General features: G+C 51.2%; 1 protein-coding gene across 2 annotated transcripts in view; it reads right to left on the minus strand.

Annotated features, from left to right (window-relative positions):
- The window catches only part of EVC2 (EvC ciliary complex subunit 2), a 128499-nt gene that overhangs the window by 27096 nt on the left and 76652 nt on the right, over positions 1–24751 (minus strand). For both annotated transcript variants that reach the window (XM_088020882.1, XM_088020881.1), the window contains exons 11-16: positions 21671–21910; positions 19317–19492; positions 16765–16924; positions 15066–15520; positions 9131–9335; positions 6676–6798 (exon numbers count right to left, since the gene is read on the minus strand). In XM_088020882.1, the coding sequence (XP_087877008.1) occupies positions 6676–6798; positions 9131–9335; positions 15066–15520; positions 16765–16924; positions 19317–19492; positions 21671–21910 (1359 nt within the window). The remainder of the gene's footprint in view (positions 1–6675; positions 6799–9130; positions 9336–15065; positions 15521–16764; positions 16925–19316; positions 19493–21670; positions 21911–24751) is intronic.

The raw sequence follows: 24751 nt of genomic DNA on the forward strand, positions 1-24751 counted from the left end.
ACCCTCGTAGGGCGACTCTGGCCACCAAGCCTACATTGGACCCTCTGCCTTGTTGAGGTGTCTAGTCCCAGGGCCCTTCAGTTCACAGAAATCAAGCCATTTCTTAGTGGTGGTGGGGACTGCAGCCTTAGCTTCTATCTCAGCAGACTGAGACAAGGCCCACATCCCCTACAGCCAAAGAGAGCAGAGCTCAGGAAAGGAAGAGTGACCAACAGAGACCTCCTTACAGAACTAAAAATGAATATGTTCCCCAAAATATTCTCTACAAAGTGCCTAAATCTTACCAATTTTGCCTCAAAGGCTGAGCTCCTTAGTACAGCCTCCAAGCCTCCCCATACCCTAGCTCCTACCTGCCCCTGAGGCCTCCCTTCTCCATACCTAACAGAAAACAACCTTTCTGAGGACAAATCAAATATCTTTCAAAACAGAACTGTTACAAAATCGAAGGTAAGCCACAATAAATTCCCAAGCATTATTATCATATATGCTTTATTCTCGGACTAAAATATAGCAAAGTTACAAATCAGTAACCAAAAGAGTTTTTTAAAAAAGGATAGGTTAAAATTCAAAATCAATGACAAAAGTGTAGGTAAAAAATTTCTACTTCTGCCCATGATGGAAGAACTGGAAGCAGACTTACTCTCCCTCCACCAGAAAACCAGGTAAAGTACAAGATGCAATAGTTTCCAGATACTGGACAAGAGGCAGCGCAAGGCTGGGCTACCCGAGAAAGGAAATAGACAAGGTGACCCCACAGCCACCCTAGCTTGCTGCTTGGATGTAGTTCCTAGGATGCAACATTGGATGAGGATCCGGGGGAAGCCCAGCAGGTGCACCAGGTTAAGAAAAAACAAATCAGAGTTTGGGAGGCCACTGTGTCTAGAATTTGTGGGGCAGGGTACCAAAGAGGAGGGAGCTGCAGACACAGAGAGAGAGAACGCACTCCAAAGACCTACAGGGGTGTCCTCAAGTCTTTGGCTAAGTGCTGGGCATGCTTGGATTAAAAAAAAAAAAACTACATCAGACCAGAAAAAGAACCCAAAAATCACAGGCAGAGCAATTGCCGGAGATCACACAGAGCTGGGAAGAGTCAGTGTTCCCATCAGGCAGAGTGAAAAAAGCACACAGGCATCAGGGAGAGTCCTCAGAAGGGTACTGCCTCAGTAACAGGGATACATTAGCCCTCAACTAAAGGCAGCTCTCGATCCTGCCTAACAAAACTTAAAAGCATGTCTTAAAAGGGTAAAACTAATCCCAAACAACTCCAATACATGTCAAATTCCAACACAATTAAAGAAAATGCAACAAAACCCGGGACCCAGCATGTAAAACCTACAATGCCTAGCATCCAACTGAAAATTACCATGCACACAAAGAAGCCAGAAAATAGGATCCACAATCCAGAGCACAATCTGTCAGCAGACGTGAGAGAGATCACGGAACCGGCAGATAAGGACGGGGAAACAGTGATAAGAAAAAGAAATGAGGTAGTGGCTTGGAAGGGAGGAGACTAAACTGCAATTATTTGCGGACAGGATGCCTGATGACCCAGAAAATCATGAGGGCCGGTAGATGAAGCCTCACGACAGCCCTAAAAGGCGGGTGCTGCTATTATCCACATTGGAAGCATAAGGACACCAGGGCACAGAACAGTTAAGAAGTTCACGTCACACGGCTGGCAAGTGGCCCATCTAGGACTTGGACCCAGATGTCTGGCCCCAGACACGGAATAAGGCAGTCTAGAAAGACTTATAAATAAAAACTGGTAACATTTCTTTACACCAGTATTGAGTAAGTCAAGAATATAATTGAAAATAGGTTACCATCCACAACTGCAAGCAAACCTATAATGTACCTAGAAATCACCACAAAGAAAGACCTTATGTATAAAGTGACCATATGGTTTATCGCCCAGTTGAGAGGGAAAAGGAGGAGCGTTGGAACTGTCCCAAACAAATTGAGATCTATGGTCACCCTACTTATGGAAACAACTGTTCCAAATAAAAAAGAAACATTCCACCTTTGGGGGGATGGAATGATAATTCTCAAATTAGCCTGTAAATTTCAAGTAGTCACAACAGAAATTTAATTATGAACTTGATTAACTTACTCTAAAACGTATATGCCCTCCAGACTCTTCCGGGTTTAAAATGATGCATCTGTGAGCTTACGGTGAGCTCATCAGGAGGCCTGGCTGTCCCTGGCTGAGTGTCCCATTTCCGATCACAGGCGCACCCCAGCCCCTCGGGCAGCTGCCAGGGACCAGAGCAGAGTCCTCATTCCATCAGCCTCTCAGCTATGCAGAGAAAGAGGTCAGGCAGGAAGCCCACCCTTGTCTGTCTGTCTGTCTCTCTGACTCAGTCACACGACTCTTTGTGAATCAGTCACACGGCCACTCATGCAAGGTGGAGTGCAGATCAGCCCAGTGGATTTCCTGTCTGAAAGCAGGATGTGAACCTCCAAATGGCTGATGCACAAAGTGGCCGCTCGTCTGAAACTGTGACCATCTCAAGAGCAGAAACCGAGACTGGGGACCAGCCCAGAAAAGGCAGTCCAAAAAACGTTCCCTAAAGGAGGACGTGGAAGGAGACAGAAGGACAGCAGCAGGACCAGAAGGGCAAGGGCAGAAGTCAAAGAAAGCGAGGGGATGCGGGACGGGCACGGGAGCGCCCCCTCGGGAGGCTGAGCCTTCACACAGTCTGAGCTCGCTGGGTCACGGCACCGTGATGGAAGGGTGTGGGTGATGGAGGCAGGTGTGCCTCGTTCCATCCCCGGCTCTAGTGCGTGCTGACGGTGTGACCTCGGGCAATTCTCCCAACCTCTTCTGACAGAAGAGTCCAGATGAGGCACGTATCAACCTGGAGTGGAGGGTTGAAGGGATCACGGACGTGGGGGCTCAAAAAGAAAGGAGACACCTAGCAGGTGCCTCCAGTGTGCTTGGCAGCCCCAGCAGGGAAGCCAGAGTCCCTTCTGGGGCACCACACTGCCAGCCAGATGGAGGCTTTGCCATGGCTCTCTGACCCAATCCCTCGCTCCAGCTACGTGAGCCCTGAGGCACTTCCCCATCCCAGAACATGGTCACACTACTCTCAGCTGCTGGCATGTAAACCCGGGGCTGTCATTTCCCTCTACAATTACCCCGGAAATGAAAAATCTAAACGACTGTGGCTCGAACGCTAAGACAACGCAATCGATCAATTTCGGGAGGAACGTCAAAGCCGTTGAGTTGAGAGTGTGTATTCTATTGGCACTTGCCACAGTGAGAGAGCCAATTGTGAGGATGGCCTGTCATTAAAAGGTTACAGCTGACAAATGCCTTTTGTCTGCCTCCCTCTGGGTTCTGGCACACGCATGGAGCTGCTCCATCCTTGGAAAAAACCAGCACTGCAGCCCACTGAAAGCTAAAAGTGCCTTCCTGTCCGCTCCTCACAAACACCCTGTCACTAGGGGGTTATCAATGTCACAATCCTCATCTTATCGATGTGGGAGCCAACGCATGTTTGTCCCACACTGCATGACCACGAGAGATGACCACATGCGATGAGAATATTCCCTGTCAATCCCGACTAGAGCATTTGACGCAGAGGCAGCCTGACCACAGGGAGCAGAGGGGGACCTTTAGATTCAGGCGCTGGAGCCACTGCTGCCTGGCATACCTATTACACATAAGCCATATATATATATATGAGTATAAAGTATTAAGCAAGGTACCTGGACTCACAGGCACTCAAAAGCAAACAAAATAAACGAGCGTTCGGCATCAGGGAAATCCAAATCAAAACCTCAATGAGATACCACCTCACACCAGTCAGAATGGCTAAAATTAACAAGTCAGGAAATGACAGATGTTGGCCGGGATGCGGAGAAAGGGGAACCCTCCTACACTGTTGGTGGGAATGCAAGCTGGTGCAGTCACTCTGGAAGACAGTATGGAGGTTCCTCAAAAAGTTGAAAATAGAGCTACCGTACGATCCAGCAATTGCACTACTGGGTATTTACCACAAAGATACAAATGTAGGGATCCGAAGGGGTACGTGCACCCCAATGTTTATAGCAGCAATGTCCACAATAGCCAAACTGTGGAAAGAGCCAAGATGTCCATCCACAGATGAATGGGTAAAGAAGAGGTGGTATATATACACAATGGAATATTATGCAGCCATCAAAAGGAATGAAATCTTGCCATTTGCTATGACGTGATGGAACTGGAGACTGTTATGCTGAGCGAAATAAGTCAATCAAAGAAAGACATGTATCATTTGCTCTCACTGATATGAGGAATTCTTAATCTCAGGAAACAAACTGAGGGTTGCTGGAGTGGTGGGGGGTGGGACGGATGGGGTGGCTGGGTGATAGACACTGGGGAGGGTATGTGCTATGGTGAGCGCTGTGACTTGTGCAAGACTGCTGAATCACAGATCTGTACCTCTGAACCAAATAATTCATTATATGTTAAAAAGAAGAAGAAGAAGAAGATAGCAGGAGGGGAAAAATGAAGGGGGGGAAATCGGAGGGGGAGATGAACCATGAGAGAGGATGGACTCTGCAAAACAAACTGAGGGTTCTGGGGGGGGTGGGGGGATGGGTTAGCCTGGTGATGGGTATTAAAGAGGGCACATTCTTCATGGAGCACTGGGTGTTATAAGCAAACAATGAATCATGGAACACTACATCAAAAACTAATGATGTAATGTATGGTGATTAACATAACAACAAAATATTTAAAGAAAAAAACCTAACGATGTAATGTATGGTGGTTAACATAACATAACATAATAAATGAATAAATAAATAAATAAATAATAAACAAATAAACGAGCATTATTCTTAATAAAGTACTGTTACATCTTAAGAGGGGAGTGAAGGTCTTAAATCAGTGCAAAGGACAACAATGAAATGTACATCACCCCTAACCATGCCAGTGCGTCCTCGGGAGCTGGGCGGAGGGCTGGCCTTCCACCCACGTGAAGGGTCTGGCTCCTGCTTGGGACAAACACACACCTCACATGGAAACGACAGAGGTGAGCCCAGGGCAGGGCAGACTGCTGAGTCTGGCTCAGGAAACCGTGGGGGAAACCTTCTCCAGCAACATCCACTTAGAGTCGAGAGGTTTGGCTCACAGACCTGCAGGTGTGGGAGGAAATGCCCCACCTGGCCCCCAGGCGGGTACTTCCTCTGCAGCTCGGGCCCCTCTGTACCCCTCTCCTCTGCTGCTCCTTGGTGAACCTTGAGAATAGCACACGGGCCAGGCCAGGCCCAGCTCTGCTCGGGAGCTACACTTCTTTGCCCCCTCCAGGGAGGCCGCCCGCAGGAGCCCCAGGGAAGGCCATGATCAGGTGGCTGAGTATTTAATCCTGGGGCTGCTCAGCAAGCCCATCTGGCTCTCATGCTAATTTCTATCTTCGGTGCTAGCCTTTAGCAATGAGAAAGAGGAGATGTTCGCCTCTACCCGCCCTGTCTCTGTCTTCCTTCTCAGTTTTACATAGAACACAGATAAGGGGAGGGGGTGCTCCTTGTTGTATCCCTGAGACATCCCAGCCTGGACCTCGCCCTGCATAGGCTCTACGGCTCCTGGCCACGTGATGCTTTTGTGTTCTGAGAGATACACCTGCGTTAAACGAGTACAACACTAGGGCAAGGACAGGGACAGGAGGTAGGAACAAGACGGCAGCTCTGAAAGACAGCTTGATATGTCCGTGCAGGGAGCACTCTTCTGGGGAACCTCCCCTTTCCTGAGTGCTGGGGGACACGGCAGGCACCCAGACAAAGGTAACATGGTGTCACCTCTTCAGAGAGACCTGACCCGACTCTGCTGCCTACAGTCCGTCTCACTCCCCTCACCCCTGTTCTGTGACTGTCACATCATCTCCTTTCATTTCCTAAAGGTGCTGATCACCATCGATGGGTGCTTTCTGTCCGTCTCCCCCAGCCATAACGTGCTCCCCATGAGAGCGGGGCCAGAACTGTCTGTCACCACTGTAGTCCCAGAGATCATGGACACCGTGCCTGCCACACTGCCGCCTGCTCAGAATCCCAGTGCGGTGAATGCGCCGTGTGGGGTTGTGTTAGGATAAGAAAGGACAGGGCGGAGGAATGAGCGGGAAGAACTGGGTGATCCGGGCCGGCTTCTTGGGAGAGGGGACACCTGAGGACAGAGGCAATTCCTCAGGACAGCCAAGGGCACGGTTCATTCATTCAGGTAAGGGAAGCCGGCAAGGTCCATCCGGGGAGAGGAAAGATCGGGGACAGCACTGTGCTCATGCGCCACGCACTCAGGAACGTCCGGTACCGCACGTGTGAAGGCCTCAGCGCAGGGCCAGGGCCGTCCGGGGAGAGGGAAGAACGCGGACGGCGCCGTGTGCTCATGCGCAGCGTGCTCAGGATCGTTCAGTACGGCACGTGTGAAGGCCTCAGCGCAGGGCCAGGCGCCCCCAACGCCGCGGACATTGCAGCAGATGTGAGGCCCGCAGGACGACCCAGATCCGGTGGGGAAGCGCAGAAGGAGGGTTGCAGACAGGACGGTGGAGAGGCCTGAGGGGCATGGGTGGGTCCCAGCTGCAGGAGCACAGCCGAATAGGGTGCCTGGCCGAGATGGGCAGTCCCCTCCGCGCCCTGGAAATGGGGTGGCATCAGCCCTGTGTGGGCAACGAGATCGGATAAAGCAGAAGCACTGACCTTTTCAACCAGGTCTTCAGGGGCCTGCTCCTCAAAGAGCTGAATTTTGTCTTCAATGCACTTCCTCAAAAGGTCTATCTTGCTTTTACTCTTGGAGCGCGGCTTTCTCGCCTTGGACTGCTGCTGGCGGGGGCAAGAGAAAACACCGGCAGGAAAGTGACCACCTGCCGGTCTGTGCATCCACTATGTCTCCCAGAGCCAGGAGGGGCCCGAGGGGCCCCTGCGGCCCCCAGAGCTGCAAGTTGTCTTCAGCTGGACAGCAGAGGGGGAAAGATGTACGCTTGCCTCAACAAGCTCAGTTCGTGGGCCTTCGGTCCACCAAAGGGAGAAGGACTCCAGCTAGCAGAGCCAAAGCTTTGCCGCCAGACAGCACAGCCAACCCGGGTCCTCCTCCTCCCAGCCATGGGACCTCAACCCATCAGCTTCTCTGAGCAGGGGACCCGACTGAAGAGGTCCCTGTCCTAGTGAAGCTACATGGAGCAGCTCTCCCTGCTGGGGCCATCAGACTCCACCACCACCTGCACCTCTGCTTTCGACGCTGGGCCTCAGGAAGGGAACCAGCCTCAGCCAACCCCTGCCAGCCCTTCTGAGCATTTCTTCTGCAGGGTTGTTTTTTTTTTTTTTTAATTTGAGAGAGAGAGTTTGTGCAAGCATAGCAGGGGAGAGGGAGAAGCAGGCTCCCTGCTGAGCAGAGAGCCAGACATGGGGCTCAATCCCAGGACCCCGAAATCACAACCTGAGCCAAAGGCAATCGTTTAACGGTCTGAGCCATCCAGGTGCCCCTCTTCTGCAGGGTTATCAAGCGAGCACAGTTCACACTTGGGGCAAGTGTATCTGCTCCTCTGAGGTAGAGGGCAGGGCCAACTCTTTCTAAACCAAGCACCCTAAACAACTTTAGAATCAGGAACTTAATTCCTGCCAGGATTGGCCCTCGATCAGTTCCAAAGCAGGGGAAACACACCTCACTTTACTTCTATGGAAATATCTTTATTCATTGTTCCAAAACATAAAAAAAAACAACAACTTCGTTTACTCTCTAACTACCATCATCTTATAAATCCTGCACTCTTCCAGGAACAGAAAGAGAAAAAACCCTTTTTTGGGGGTTTTTTGGAAGAACATAAAACTTCTAAGTTGTTTCTGCATCTCGCTGTTTTTTATTCAATACGGATACATCTGAATATTTTTTTCTTCCCCTAAAGGAAAACAGTGGGTTTCAAGTCAGAAAATACCAGCCCCAAGCCCAGTTCCACCACCCCCTGCCTGCCTTAGTTGGTCCACTTTTCCTATGCTGGTGGGTTTCTCTTCTGCAAAATGAGCAGAGAAACGTAGCCCCTGGCACTGCTGTGAACATGCATAGGATCACCTAAGCTTAAGCGCTTTGAATATGTGTTCAGTCCCAACATAATATCACCTCCAGGGAAGCCCGACATCTTGCATACATTTGGTGGTTGGCCGGCTCATTCACATGCACTGCACACCTACTATGCGCCAGGTACTTTCTAGGTGCTGGGGACAGAGTGATGAATGGGTCAGGGACACAGTGAGCAGGCTGAGAAACCAGGACATTTCAGTGATCAATTACATGAAGACATGGACCACAGCCATATGATGAATGCCTGGGGAGGGGGGTCTTCTGGATGGGTGCTCAGGGTGGACCTCTGCAGGGTAAGTTGAGCCGAGGCTCGAACAGACCACAAAGAGCTGGCCCTTGATATTCTGGGGAAAGCATGTTCCTGGCAGAAGAAATGGCAAGTTCAAAGGCCTTGTCTTAGGTTGGGCTCCCCAAAGGCAGAGCCAGAGATGGGATTGGCGTGTGCATGGTTTCCTGAGAGAGGAGCTCGGAGCAGCATGTGGGGAGTCAGGGAACCAGACCAGGAAGGGGAAAGAGCCATGCAGGGCGAGGGTCCCAGGAAAGTCTAGCCTTGACTGCTCCATGGGGGGCTCCGGAGCAAACACGGCACCCAAGAGTGGTCTGCCTTTGAGGCACATAGGTGCTCAGAAAAGGCAGCTGTCCATCATCACGCTACAAGGCCTGGTGTGAGAGGCTCCCTTTTCCTAACCCACCTGAGTGGATGTGAGCATCCTCCTCGTGCCACTTAAAGAAGGGGCCAAGCTTTTATACCCTGAGTCGGTCACTGGGCGTGGCTGAAGGAGCAGGAGGGAAAGAAACCTCTTGGGCCACAGGGTGCCCATCTGCCCCGGGGCCAGGCCCAGAGGAGGGTGCAGGTGTGAGCCATGAGTGGCTAAAATGCAGGGCCCAGGAAGGGGGTCTGGGCTGGGCACCTAAAGGTTAGGACAAGCTTGGCAGTTCCAGGAGTAGCCGGATGCTGGTATGGCTGCAGAGCAGAGAAGAGATGAGCCCAAGGTGGGCGGCGGGGTCAGAGCCCACAGCATTAGGGGTGGGAGATGCCCTGTGTCTATAATCAAGGAGCGGCCGGGACAAGCCTCTTACCTGCAGCTCAGGGGCAGCCAGGGCCTGGTCCAGCCTCAGGAACTCTGCTTCTCGCCAGGCAGTCTGAAACTGCTGCAGCAGGACACGGGCCCGGATTTTGGGCAGAGCCAAGCTCCTGTCCATCTGAGCGAAGCAGCCGTGAACTTCCTGCCTCATCCTGAGCAGCTCCTCTTCAGACAGGGAGAAGGCTGAGGAGCAGAGCTTCCTGGAAAAGCGAGCAAGAGAGGGAGGCAAACCGTAAGAGACTCTTAACTCTAGGGAACAAACAGGGTGGCAGGAGGAGAGGGGGCGGGGGAGGGGGTGACTGGGGGATGGGCATGAAGGAGGGCACGTGAGGGGATGAGCGCTGGGTGTTGTGTGCAACTGACGAATCACTAAATTCTACCCCTGAAACTGAAACTAATAATACACTATGTTAACCAAATTGAATTAAAAAAAATTTTTTTAATAAAAAAAGGGGCACCTGGGTGGCTCAGTCAGTTAAGTTTCTGCCTTCAGCTCAGGTCATAATCTCAGGGTCCCGGGATCGAGCCCCATGTCAGGCTCCCTGCTCAGTGGGGAGTCTGCTTCTCCCGCTCCGACCCTCCCCTCTGCTTCTGCTCTCTCACGCTCTCAAATAAATAAAATCTTTAAATAAAATAGAAAGAGGAAACGGGTGGTGGGGGGTTGCTGGGGGTGGAGAAGCTGGGAATTCAGAGCAAACTCCATTCATTAAATCCATGTCTAGAAAACCCCATCATGTCTTTAATTGTGCATTCGTTCCACAAGAATCTCTTGAGCACCTAATGTGTGCTGTGTGGGACCCATCACCATGCTGGAGAGAAGTTACAGCTGGATGAGGCCAGGCTGTGAGGGTGTCCACAGGCAGGCAACAGGCCTCCCAGCCTTCCTGATGGGGGAGAGAGCCTGCTTTCGCTTTAGAACCAGACGTGAAAACAAAGCGTCATCTGCCGAGCCCGCTCAGCAGCACCCTACGTAAGGGCCAGTGGCCTGGAGGAGAGATGCCCAGCTCAGCTCAGGAGGACAAGGGGCGAGGGGGCCCTTGCACTGGGTGTTAAAGGATCATGACCGACAGCCACCATGCAGAGAAAACCCATTCCATGCTGGGAATATGCTGAGTGATTTACTGCTAAAGGCTGACCTGTGTCCCCCGCAAAGATGTCAAATCCTAACCCCCAGTACCTGGGATTGTGATCTTATTTGGAAACAGGGTCTTTGCTGATGCGAAAGTAAGATGAGGTCATAATGGAGGAGGATGGGCCCTTCACCGAACATGACTGAGGTCACTGTAAGGAGAAAGACCCGGGCACAGGGGAAGGGCTCAGGACCACAGAGGCACGGACTGGAGTGAGGAAGCAAGCACAGCTGCCAAAGACGGTAGCAGCCCCAGAAGCTAACAGAGGGGCAAGGAACAGATTCTGTCCTGGTGTCTTCAGAGGGAGCCTGGGGACATCTTGCGGACACCTTGATTTCAGACTTCCGGCCTCCAGAGCAGCAAGAGAATCCTTTGAAGCCTCCCAGCGTGCGGTACTTGGCAACCCCCAGGAAACAAATGCATTTACCTACACCGTTGCTAATCTTTCCCGCAACTCAGTCCTCTGTTGACAGGTAAGAAGATTGAAGAATCCTCCCAGTCTTCCTTCTGCAAGGCCCACAGCCCACTCTGCAGGGGAGGCCGGTCACGGGCTCACAAGCCCACCTCTCCAGGGAGACGTGAAAGGAAGTGTGCTAGGGACCCCTGCACAGAAGCTCCTCCCAGAGCCGGGAGCAAGCAAGTGACCGCTCCTTCCTGCTTTGGGCAACGCGTGCCTGTTCACTTGTTCGTCTGACAAATGTTCTCCGTAGACAAGCCCAGATTTGTTTGGTATTCTCAATGTCCAGTCAACACCGGCTGGGTCAAATGTGCCCTGTGGATGCTTTAAATGCAGACATACCTGCGGGACTACCGTGGGAGGCCACGGCCAGCCCCGCCACACCCAAATCTCAAGGAGGGAGAGTGGGACTGCAGTTGAGCTAGAATATTCTCCCCTGGAAACAGAATAGGACCTTCCAGCTGACATGGGCCTCCGGCTGGACAGTCTAAAGGCCCCAGGCCCATGTCTCAACACCCATCCCGGATTTCTCACGAGAGGGGATGAACCAACTTTGTAAAAAGAGCCCCAGGAAAGGGCAGCTGCTCCTTTGTCCTTGACCTCTTGGAGAACCTTTGCCCCATGTGTTTGCAGGTGTGTGGAATCCAAAGTGAAAGCAACTCTGAGATGGCTGAGTCATTACTCCTGCCCATCCTCAAGCCGATCAGCCCTCTGTGATCTAGTCTTAATCCTCTGCGGTGTAGACACCCAGATAACACAGAAACACAGGAGCCGGGCAGGGTCTTCGCCCTGATGGGAGTTTAAGTCTTTTTACACGCTCCAGCCGGCTTTGGACTCTTCGAAGTATCTGAATTAGACTTGACATTCCCATTACTGGCTGGTCGTTCCTTCCCCTGTTATTTCCCCTGTGCTGCTAGTGAGCTCAGAAAAGACATCTCAAAGACATGCTTTTCCTGGCAAAAACATGCATCCTTATTAATTCCTACTTTCCTCAACCAGGTTTCGAGCAACTCTATCCTGCTTGAAATTGCAAAGCTTCTAAAAATGTGTTTCCCAAAATGATTGTGCAAAACCATTTTTACATAACGCCTCAGAAATAAAGGCTGCAACCTTTTGGAACCTTAAATAAGCAAAGCAGACGAGCAGACGCACACTGTGGGCATCGTTCTTTGACCCTCTTTAACCCTGAGAAAAATCATAAAGAGTTTTCTGATAGTAAGGTGAGAATTCTCTTTTTCCAGTGAATGTCTAAATCAGTGGCGGCTCTGGTAATACTGTCTGCAAAATGGATCCAAATGAAGTTGCAGAAAACGGCCAGCCAGTAATGGGAATGTCAAGTCTAATTCAGATACTTCGAAGAGTCCAAAGCCGGCTGGAGCGTGTAAAAAGACTTTGGTGGGATGCGTGCTGAGCTGAGTCATTACTTCTGAGAACAATTCGCAGGAATAAGAAGTGGCATTTAAGGATCTGATTTTTATGGGCTTGGAGAAAAGACAGCATCTTGTGTGCTCAAGAAAAAAATACACCAACAAAGCCTGAGAAGTAAACAGGGACAGAACCCTAAAGACAGAGATGAGCAGGAGCCCCGAGATGGCACACTCTCTCTGCAAACACCCGGGAACCCAAACGCTGGCCAGGTCAGTGCCGGGGAAGAGCACTGTGTAGGAGGAGAGAAGAAATGGTCGAAGCCAGACAGATCCTGTCCCACCAGAGGCTAAAGCAAGGAAGGATGGGCATGGCGGCAAGATGCTATGGTAATGAGGTCCCTCCCAGGGTGCAGGTGGGAGGGACCACCGATGCCCAGCGCACAGCATGCTGGCCCAGCAGAGAGGGGAGAGCGACCGGCTAAGCAGATACGCTGGAAAGGACTCGCTCCCCTCCTGCCGACCCACAGCATCCCCCGCACACTCCTGTGCATGCAACCACGTCCAACAAACAGGGCTCTGGATTCAGAATTAACGGTGTGCCTAAGGTTCAGCTTAAGCTGTGAAGCGTCTATACCCAGAAAAGGATGCTAAATGGGCATAAGCTTTGTTTGTTTCTTTGCTTGAACAGGTTGTTTGGGTTTGTCTGTTCGCTTAAATTTCTGGGTTGGTTGGTTGGTTTGTTGAAAGGAAAAGCAACTTTAAGGATTGGGAGGTCCATTTGGGAAAGGGAAAAGAAGCTCTGTCTTTGCCAAATGGGTACGACCATGTCCTTGGAAAGAAACAGTGACTTAGTTGCTCTAAATAAACAGACTGAGTAGATAGTGGTTATGGCTTATTTCCCCTGTGCTGCTAGTGATGGTTTTAACTTTGTTCCTTCACACCAGTCACACCGGTCTCTCCACTTTATACCCAGATAAGGACCAGGACCTCCTATCAAGCTGCTCCTCCCTGGGTCTTGCCCCTCCCAGCAGAGCACCGGGGGCCCTTGCCCGCTCATCTCTGGCTCCCAGTGACAGGTCGGTGGCTGGTGTACATAGCAGTCCTCCCTCGGAGCCTGGCAAAGATCTGGACCCTCCGGTGTACCCGGAATGGTTACCTGCCCATGCTTACTTGTCCTGATCAATCTCTTTAGGTGTCTGCTCTCCTGCTGATCATCTGAGCTCTTCAGCACGGGAATGATGGCGGCAACAGTAGCAGCCATTACTTACTGATCACCAACTGCAGATCAAGGGTTGTGTTAAAAGATGTAAATATATGATCTCATGCACTCCCTCATCAATGCCGTGAAGGTGACCTCTTGTTGGACCCAGAGCCACTTCCTTACACCTTGTCTGCTCAGTGTCTGTCTAGAGGAGTTGCCCTCCAACGATGCTGGGGACAGGAACACCCGTCACAGCCCAAGGAGGGATGTTACAAATGGTCTAAGGCAGGAACTGGCAAACGATGGCCTGTGGACCAAGTCCAGCCCCCGGCCTGTTTTTGTTCATAAAGTTTTATTAGCACACAGTCAAGTTCGTGAGTTTACAGACTGTCTATGGCTGCTTTCTCCATACCATGGCAGAGTTGGGTAGTTGCAACAAAAACCATGTAGCCCTCAGAGACTACACTTATCGGCACTTCATTTAAAAAGTTGACAGCCCTCCGGTCTCCGACAGTCACGGTCCCTTCATTCTCCTTGCCGGTGAATGGTTTCAGCATGGGCCTGTGATGTAGTCCTGACCAGTGATATCAGAAGGGGTGATGGCTCAGATGTTATAAAGAGACGATAAGTGTGACACCTGGAGCCACAACAGCCATCCTGAAACCATGAGGGGATGAGCCCAAAGACCAAGGTGGCACACTGAGGACAGTGGAGCAGAAAGACCATCAGAACTGGGTGCTTGATGGAATTATTGAGCCACTGAATCAAGACGGGAAGCATTTACCACTTGACTCCAACTTATAAAATAATTTCTTCACCTTTTATCAACCCGACAGTATCATGCGCTGCCAAAAGCACCCTAAATGATTTAGTATTGTTTAAGGCAAGACAGATGAGGCTCTAGAGGTTATATAACTCTCCTACACTCAGACAGTCGGTGGTGGTGCTGGGATTTAAATCTAGGTTTTCTGCTCTACACTGGCCACATCTCACTCTGCTCGACAGCCCCACACTAGCCTTGTTTGGAGCTCCTTCAGTTTCCAGTCTGATGGGCCAGCCTCCACTGACTGCCAAAAGCTTCGTGGGTCTCTGTTACGCCCGGGAGTTGTCCCATTTGGGCCATGCCAATCCAATCTCAGTCCACACGGAGAGCTGGTAACCACTGGCAGGAAGGGCAGGGCCGCGGGGCTCTGGTCCCTCTGGCATGTGACTTCAGCGGGTCCTCACTGCTCTCATGGCGCCCCCTGTCTTTAAAAACAGTAGCTGTGCCATTTATCCAATGTTTCCTAGTCATATCGGCAGGGGAGTCGGCCAGCTGTGGCCCCTACATCCTACTCAGAGGTGACGTCATGACACGGTTCTCGAATTAAGAATGAAACAAATAGCTCAAGCACCGAAATCAGTGAACAGAGGAAGGGGCCCAGTGAAGAGACGGTGAGGGTAACCTCCCTGCTAGTTCTGCTCCCCACTCTGCTCCCGGGGATAAGGCCCCGCATCGACCGAGCTTCTGATCAAGGGGTCCCAGCGCAGTTTCCGCTTATGCGGGAGTAGCGGGTTCTAGCTCCCCCCCAAGTCACATCCTCCCATGGGAACCCAGGGCACCTCACCCTCTTCTTGCTACAAAGCCTGCCTCCCACCGGCCCTGGCTCCTCACGCTGTGACCAAGGGTGGCTTCTTCCCTGGGCTGCGAGTTCAGGTGACCACGGACCTGCCGTCCCCACAACCGCAGGCCGGCCCCTCCCTCCCTGGGGGCGGGGGAGGGTGAGGATGCTCACATGAAGATCAGGTGCTCCCAGCGTCTCAGCTCCACCTGCTCCTCCGTTGAGGCCTCCAGAGCGTCATCCTTCAGTCTCTGCCTCACGCTCTGGATGCCCTCCTGGTCCCTGTCCCTCTCCTCACCCTCGAGCTGCTGGGCCCGGGCAGCCAGCCCCCGGCTGTGTTCTTCCAGGATCTGCTGCAGGAAGAGCCAGGGCACGCTGCGCTTGAGCAGCTCCTGGGTCATCCCCGAGTTCTGCAGGCGCCGCAGCTCCTCGGTGGCCTTCTCAGACAGCGACAGTGTCAGGGCCCTGAGCTCCTCCAGGGCGGCCTGGTCCAGACGCTCCTGCAGCTCCTCCAGCACGGCGCTGTGCTCCGCCAGCAGGCTCCCCCACTGGCCCAGGTACTGGCTGGCGTCCTCGGTAGCTCGCAGAGCCTCCCCGAGGGACAGCTGCTCCTTCCGCTGCTCCTTGTGCTGCAGGGGTTTCAGAGAGGAAAACTAAGTGGGGACAGGCTCGGCGCACACAGCCCTCTGGGGAAGCCCATGGAAACCTGTGCAGGAGGCACAGAACGGTGACAGTCTCCTCCCAACGATCTCACACGGAGAAAGGTGTGCTTAAGAAAGTAACCCGAAATAAGGGCACCTGGGTGGCTCAGTCAGTTAAGCATCCAACTCTGGGTTTCGGTTCAGGTCATGATCTCAGGGTCGGGAGCTCGAGCCCCGCGTTGGGCTCCGCACTCAGTGGGGAGTCTGCTTGGGATTCTCTCTCTCCCTCTCACTCTGCCCACCCTTCTCTGTTCACACACTCTCTAAAAAAAAGAAAGTAACCCCAAATAGTGAGAGCTCCATCTGCTGAACATGTATTGGACACGTATTTATCGAGTAGGTAAAGCCCAAGAACAGACCACCTGGGTTCCAAGCCTGGCTCCTCTGTGGACGAGCTGAGAGACCCCAAGTGAGCATCTAGAACTCTCTGTGCCTCCACGTCCTCATCTGTAAAATGGGGCTGATCTACCTCACAGAGTAGTTGGGAGGATTCAGTGAGCTGTTTAACATGTGTGTGGTTCTCAGAGGCCTGCCCGGTGCAGAGCTCACGTCAATGAACTCTGCTGTTATTCTGTGTCCTGGGCACAGAGGACCTGCTGCTTGCAAGGTTATAAGGGGAAAAAAACACCCTGAGATCCATGACAGACATTGAAATGAGGAGGTCAGGAGAGGTCTTTCCGGAAGGAGATCCGAGGGAGACCTGAGGGAGGAGGTCACACCTCAGGCGGGTTCAGATACGGGGACAGAAGATCCCTGGGGAGAGAACCGTAGGCGTGAAGGCCCCACGGGGGATGAGGAAACGTGGACAGGCATAATAAAGATGTCCATCGTGCTGGGATTTCCCAGAGCACTTGCGGGCAGTCTCCGTTCTGTGCTGTGAGGACATGGGATGGCCCAAGTGGCCAAACAGGGTCACCATTCTACCACTATTCACCAAGCACCTACTGTGTGTCCTCAGCATCGGGGATATGGCATAAATCTCTGGCTCTCTGGCTCCGTGGAGCTACATCCTAACTGTGCCACTGACAGATCGATCAGCAGCAGCAGGAGTATTCACAGAGGATCACTGGAGTCACTGCAGCTCATCCATCCTTCTAGATACTACCCTTAAATCAGGCCTGACCATCAGAGAAATGTGGCCTCAGGCCCCCCTGATGTCATTGCTCACATACCTTCTGCAGCATCTCTCGTCTTCTCTTCAGGATTAATTTTTGGTGCAGCTTCTTCTTCTCCTGTTTTAAGTCATTGTCCAGCTTCTGCTTGATGGAAAAGACTTCTGTCTGAGCACGCTCCAGCAGCACCTCCATCTGCTCCTCGTCCAGGTACCCTGCTCTAGGAGAGAGACGGAGGTGGGTGATGCACTCTCCACACCCACCCTTAGCTCGCCTGCTGCGGTGGCTGAACGTTCATCTCTGCGTTCGTTTGGTCTGATCAGAAAAAGTCTTTACCCTGAAGGAGCAGGAGCAGAATGGGCAGCTAAGACGTTCCCAAAGTACAGGAAGGGCAAGGTCGGCGTCCCTAGAGCCATGCCCAGAAAGCTCAACGCTAGACACTGCCTGTGCGGGCAGAGCCTGGGCAAGAGCTCTGGGAGACAGTGATGCTCCAGGGACCACAGCACTCCAGGTACAATTTTCCAAGAGGAGACGGTGGGTTCAGAATTGCTGGTGATGGGATTGTCACCAGCAAAGTCCAAATAGGTAAATGCAGGAAATACTGTGTAGGGTTAATTCCTCATGCTAACCTGGCTAGCCACAGGGCACCCACATTAAACACTGTGTCTGGGTGTGTCTGGGAGGGTGTTTGCAGGAGAGATTAGCACTTGAATGGGGGGGACAGCCCTCCCCAGTGTTGGGGGGGCACCAGCCAATCCAGTAGGGGACCGAATAGAACAAAAGGCGAAGGAGGGAGGAATCTGCCCCTTTGTCCTGCCTCACCGCTTCAGCTGGACACCTCATCTCACCTTCTCCTGCCCTCGGACTGGGATCCGCTGGTTCTCAGGCCTTTGGACTCAGACTGAACTACACACTGGTTTTCCAAAGCATTCCAGAGTCTCCAGCTTGCAAGTGGCAGGGGGTGGAGTCCTCAGCCTCTGTAATTATGTGCGCCAATCTCTCATATCTATCTCACTGGCTATTTTTCTGGAGAATCCTGACCGACACAGTCTGTTACTACCACGATCACCATGACTATTCCCAGTCTGTCTGCATCACTGGGCTGGGCCCCCTGCTTGGCACAGGTAGATACCCATGGAAGTTTCTTGAAGGAATGAATACATAAATGAATGAATGGTGGATACATACTTCAGAAACATGTCTGTGCCAACTTTTAATTAATTAATTAATTTTTAAAAATTTTTAAAAATATTTATTTATTTGAGAGAGAGAGAACACATGAGCCAGTAGAGGGGCAGAGGGGGTGGGTGAGGGAAAGAGAGAGAATCTTAAGCAGACTCTGCGCTGAGTGCAGAGCCTGGCATGGGGCTTGATCTCACGACCCTGGGAAATCCTGATCTGAGCTGAAACCAAGAGTGGGATGCTTAACCCACTGAGCCACCCGGGTGTCCCTGTGCCAACTTTTTAAAACAGAATTTAAAAATCAGAGCTAAAACACACCTCTCTGGTAACTGCTCACCACAGTACAACTGACGGTCAGGTGCTTCCACTCAAGGCAAAGAACTGTTTCTTTCCTTGAGTGAAAATTAATCAGGAATGTCAAGGCAACTGCAGTGACAAATTCATTAGCATCTTCGGGTAGTGACTGTTCACATAATTTGCACCTTACAGAATCCTCATTAAATAGGGCAAGAGAGCCGCAGAGTCCTAAAAAAATTACCAAGGTGGCAGAAGCAATTCCTAATGCCACAGACTGTCCTGGGAAAGCCAACTTCATAGGCATGCCTCTATTTATCTTAGAGCTTCTCATAACCAAAAAGAATAAATGTCACTGTTTGCAGGTAAGTACCTCAAAGACTAGCTGGGAGGAAAGGGGCGGAGGCTGCCCTGCTACGAGCCTGCATCGCCACCGACTACATGATCCCCCCAGGGCTGCAAAGAAAAACCAGGGACAATGCACGACAAGCGTCTGTGTATTTAGATTTCACTGCCAAGGTGAATGCAAGAGCCGCAGAGCGCCCAAGCTCAGGGAGAAGCAGGCTCTCCCACCACACAGCTCATGTAAGCCTCCACCACTGATCTCTCAGTGAAATGTTGGGGATTTCCTTTAAGAGGACTCCGGGTGGGGGGCGGCCTGGGTGGCTCAGTCGGTTAAGCGTCTGCCTTCGCCTCAGGTCATGACCCCAGGGTCCTGGGATTGAGCCCCACATTGGGCTCCCTGCTCAGCAGGGAGCCTGCTTCTCCCTCTCCCTCTGCTGCTCACCCTGCTTGTGCTCTCTTGCTCTCTCTGTCAAATAAATAAATAAACTATTTATAAAAATAAAAAAAAAAAAAACAGATGACTCCAGGTCGGGCTGTAGAGCAACATCAAGGTTGGCCACTGAAGTTGAATGACGGGCACACGGAAGGTTCATTGTATGGCTGTCCCAATTATCAAGAAGGTTTTAGAAATTCTATGATGCAAAGGATTCTTACAACTAGAGAATTCATCTTAAGGAATAAGTAAGGCGCCACCAGTGCATTCGCTGACCAAGCGGCATAGGTGGTCTCTGATGAGGACAGCAGGGCAAGGTGGTTCCCGTGCATCATCTGGCATGGCTTCCGGGTCTTACCTCTCATGTTTCTGGATGAACAGCGTGAGCTGAGCATCAGCAGCGCTCAGAAGGCCTTGTACACGGGTCTCTGATGACTGCATGTTCTGAACCAGGTACTCCCTGTGGCCAAATCTTTTACTTAGATGGTATCTCTTACTAGCCTGGAAAAAATCCATTAACTCTTCTAATTTCTCCTGTTTAAAAAAAAAATCAAGAAAATATGCCTAATTAAAACTTAGAGCATATTCTTTCTAGACCTATAAAGTATTGCATTTTCTTCCCGAAGAAAACACAGGAATAGAAGCATGGGGATTAACACCTTAAACTGCCCTGCTCTTAACAAAGGCTTAGAAGAAAATGAAATACTAGTAAGGAATGAGAGCTTGGAAAAGTGCATTCTAGACCCAGATAGTTAGGAGTTGGCAAAACAACGTTATTGCCCCAGGGAAGGGGATGCAAATTTCACTCAGGCACTCAGCCTTCACCCATGGGTTTCTCGAAACACAGCACCAGCACAGGTGCTGACGTTCTGGGATAAATCAGCCATCAGCCATGACCCTCAGAACTTCCATGCTCGTGGAGGAGATGGGAGACAAGATAACAAACCCCAACCAAACACAAGACGTCGATAACCTACTTTACACTGGGTGTCTTCTCTGGGCCCGGCACTGGGCTCAGAGTGTTTCTCGCCTTATTTAACTTAGTCTAGAGAGAGACTATTATTATCCCCATTTCACAGATGAGGAAACTGAGTCCACATCGCACTGCTGGTAAATGGTTAAGCAGGGACTTGAACTCAGTAATCTAACGCCAGGGCCTGTGCACTAACATCATAGTAGGCTCCTCCAAAATGCAGCTGACCAGTGGTAATCAGACCAGCAGTAATTACATTAGCCTAAGTGGCATCATCCCCCTGATTGGCTCTGCTGTCTTTTCCCATCCGTGGAAATAGTGTCCCTGCAACAGGTCACCAAAAAGATCGATGTATCTTTTCAACAAGATAACATATGATGCCAAGGACAGTCTCCTCTCTAACCAAAGCAGTGTTATCTCCAGTTCTTGACGCCTGGGAACGTGCACTGTCCAGACAGTGAAAAGCAGAATGGTCGGTCAGATGTGGCTGAATACCGGTATCTCCCTGACTTACTGGCAGCAGAATCCATATAACAGGAATACAGAGACAATATTCCTATTCGCCACAAAATTGGGTCCATGGGAACCGCTGACTTGTCCCCATTACCTAAAGAAACGCATAGCTGCCATCTTCCAATACTCCAGCACTTGGGGTCAAAGAAGCCTGTGTCCTGCTACCATTATCACCCATGGAAGTCTCCTTCTTGACTCCATTATGATTAACAATCACACACTCTACCTCAAAGGCCCCAGTGTTGAGAGTCAGCCACGGCCCATCACAAGGAGAAAAATGACAGCAAAATCCATCAATACCTACGTGATGCTTTGAGGTCTGGATGCCTACATGGGAATAGACCTGAATTCCTACTCTAGTCCCTCTCACTGAGGTTTGAGTGGGAAAAACCTAGAGCAAAATGGAAAAGCTGCCTTGTTCCCTTCATGTTCCTTGCCTCCCAAGAGTGGCCCTCTCGTCCCGCAGGACTCACGTTCAGGAGCCTTTTGGGGATGGTCACTCAGTCTTCTCTGGTGCGGCTCTGCTCCTCGCCAGGACCAGAGATCTGCTGCAGGAGTGCACACCAGTGATTTCACGCTGAGTGTGTACATGTGCATGTAAAATACCCCACGCGGGCCTGAGAAATCCCACAGCAATGGTGATGGCCTTGGACCAACTATTTTCGCTATCATTAAGGAATTCATTCCATTTGGATCAATAACGTTCACACTCAGGCTGACCCAGAAGAACTCACACAGGGTCGGCCAGGCATACCCAGACACAGATTGCAAACCCTGGGTATACACTGATGTGTGTACACACACACACACACACACACACACGTACAGGCACACATATATTTACATGTTTTTCACTGCTATGTGTATTCAGTGTATATCATGCCATGCACAGGCTTTCTGGGAATTAGCTCTATTACCCCCATTTTACAGGTGAGGAACCTGGGGCTCAGGGAAGTCAGGCAGTTTGCCTAAAGTCACAGAGCTGATGGCTGGTGGAACTGGAAATCAAATCCAAGTCAGCCTGAGTCCCGGGCCTGGGCTTCAAGCTACTAATGGCCCCATTTATTGGAAACTCATGCACATGTCAAGAGGCAGAAGGAAAAGGTGGTGAGTTCACAGTACACAGCCAAGAGAAGAGACGGGACTGACTCTGGGAGAAGAGAAATCACCGACACGGTTCAGGGAAGTCATGCTCCCACCACTGCGAGCCTGATCTGAGGCCTCACCTGTATGTCAGCGTAATCCTGCAGCAGCATTTTAGCTGCCTCTGGCTTCAGTTCCCCTTGGAAAATAGCACTTTTTATCTGGGTGAAGAAGATATTGTGCAGTTCATTTCTCTGGAAAATGGCCAGCTGCCGGTGAGCCTTGGCAAAGTCCTCCTCTTGCTGCAGAGCCAGAGATCTCTTCAAGTGCACCTGCTCCAGGCCATGGAGGGTCCTCAGGAGACTGCTACACTCTGCAGCAGACTGCGGGAAGAGGGGGCAGCCACGTGAGACGACACACCAACAGGCACGCATGGGCACACCCAGGCCATATGCAAGTGCATGCACACAGGCACACGTGTACATGCACACAGCAATACACAGTACATACACACGCATGCACACGCATGCATGCTCATGCGTGCACATGCACACAGGCACAGGCATGCATGAACACACACGCACACAGCAAATAATACACACACAGCAACACAGTGCATACACACATGCACATGTATACAGGCACATACGTGCACACATACATGCACAGACAGCAAATATACATGCACACGGCAACAGTGCATGCACATATGTGCACATGTACACACATGCATGAACATAGTGCACATGCACACAGCAAATATACATGTACACAGCAACACGGTGCATACACACATGCACCTGTACACAGGCACATACATGCACCTGCACACAGCAACACATGGTGCATACACATGCCTGCACACAGCAATGCATAGTGCATCACACATGTGCACACACGGCACATATACGCACAGCAGCACACAGTGCACACATGTGACCTGCACACACATGCATGAACATAGTGCACATGCATAATGCACACGGCAAATATATGTGTACACGGCAACACAGAGCACATACACACATGCACATGTATATGGGTACACGCATACACACACGTGCACACAGCAAATATACATGCACATGGCAACACAGGCATACACCTTCATGTACACATGTGCACATGCATTCACACATGCACACAGCAATGCACAGCACATACACATGTGCACACACACGGCACGTATACACACACAGCAGCACATGGTGCACACACACGTGTACATGCACACACATGCATGAACATAGTGCACATGCATAATGCCCGTGGCAAATATACACGTACACGGCAACACAACAGTGCATACATGTATGCACGTGTACAAAGGCACATACATGCATACACGCATGTGCACACAGCAAATACACATGCACATGGCAACACAGTGCATACACATCATACATGCGTACACACATGCACACATCAGCGCATAGCGCACACAGTACATATACACACAGCAGTACACAGTGCATGCACATACGCACACATATGCACAGCAACACAAGAAATACACAGGCACATGCATGTGTACTCATGTGGAACACACACATGTGTGCACACAGGCACACACATGTCCCAAGCTGGCAATGATAAAGCCACTAAGCTCTGGAAAATACTGCTGCAACCTGTCCTTCCCTGTTCTCTTAATGTTTTCCAGAATAGTCTCAAAGCAGAAAATTCACAGGGACAGAAATTTGCAAATCAAACTGCCTGAAAATAGCCTGCAAAATGGAAACATTAATGGATTGTACTGTTAGACTCTCCCACTTATTTCTGCCGTCTTTCGCTCTTAACTTAGTTGAACAGAAAAGTACCAGCAATCGGGCCAAAGTTGCAATGATTTGGGTGAGAAAGGAGGCAGAGTCGTTAAGAAATGGCTACTGGATGCCTGGGCTTCATGTGCTCGGTATGACGGCAGGAAGGAGGAGACAAGCCTGCACTGAGCTCCTGGTGCCTTCACACTCCTGCGAGCACAAGGCTCATGCCCCGAGAGGGGAGTGCAGTTAATTCCACGTGGGGAGGCAGAATTCTAAGACGGCCCCCAGTTTCCTGGCCCGTGCTGTCCACATTGTATAAATCCTGCCCCCTTCAGTGTGGACATAAACTCTGAATGTGACCAGACTGGCACCCCACGATCTGGTTATTCCATGCCGAAAGTGAAGAGGTCTTGATGATGTAATTGAGGTCCCTAATCAGTTGACTTAAGTTAACCCAGAGGGGAAATGATCCTGGGCGGGTCTGACTTGAGGAGGAACTGGGCCTTCCTGAACAGAGAGACACTCTCCTGCTGGCCTTGAAGAAGCAAGCGGCCTCCTGTGAACAGTCTACAGAGAAGGGAAGCCCACAGGGGCCGAGGGCCTCAGTCCACACTGCAAGGAGGTGAATTCTGCACATGACCGAATGAGCTGAGACCAGGGCCCCAAGCACCAGACAGCCCAACTGAGGCCCAGATTGCAGGCCTCTGAGACCCTGCGGAGAACTCCGTTACGCTGTGTCCAGACTCCTGGCCACAGCAGCAGATGGCAAGGGGGTGTTATTTTTAAGTTGCTAAATGTGTGGCGATTTGGGACGCAGCCACAGAAAACGAACACAGTCCACTTCCCAGGTGAAGAAACAAGCTCCGGGGAGCGGTGGGTCCTTCCCCGGCTCCCAGCAGTGCCCGAGAGGAGAAGACATGAAAACAGACCTTCAGGCTCCACATTCTGGAGTAGCACAGACGTTGGACATATTGATAGAGCAAAGTCAGGGGAAGGTGCCCGTGTCCCTGAGGCAGAGGGCACAGCAATCCCAGGGGTCAAGGTCAAGAGATCATGGTCTCAGTGGCAGGAGGGGGTGGGCTGGTGGCTGTGTAGGTTAAGTGGGCACCCAGGAAAGGCAGAGGGTGGTGAGGGCAGAGGAAGAGAGAGAGCTGTACCTCCTCCAGCTAATCAGGGACCAGAGCACCACACGGCCACTGACACTCAGTGTTGTCAGGGACCCACGTTGCCGCCCACCCAGACCTACCACCTCTACTTCCGATCACTCACAAAAGCCCTACAAAGGTGATAGATGCATTTCTAACTTTCCAGCTCCTTTGCCTCACCTTTCAGTTTGTTCAGAATATTGTCCAGGAAGAAGAGTGTTACTTTTATAGGGACCCCCCCAAAAGCCCGGCAGCCAACACATGAGAATCCCTGCCCACGGGATGCAGCGCAGCCTTAGGCCCCGAGGCCGAGGACTCC

This window comes from Eumetopias jubatus, unplaced genomic scaffold (genome assembly GCF_037043125.1).
Source record: "Eumetopias jubatus isolate StellerSeaLion01/CBP00866 unplaced genomic scaffold, mEumJub1_p1.0 scaffold_2, whole genome shotgun sequence".
Classification (NCBI taxonomy): domain Eukaryota; kingdom Metazoa; phylum Chordata; class Mammalia; order Carnivora; family Otariidae; genus Eumetopias; species Eumetopias jubatus.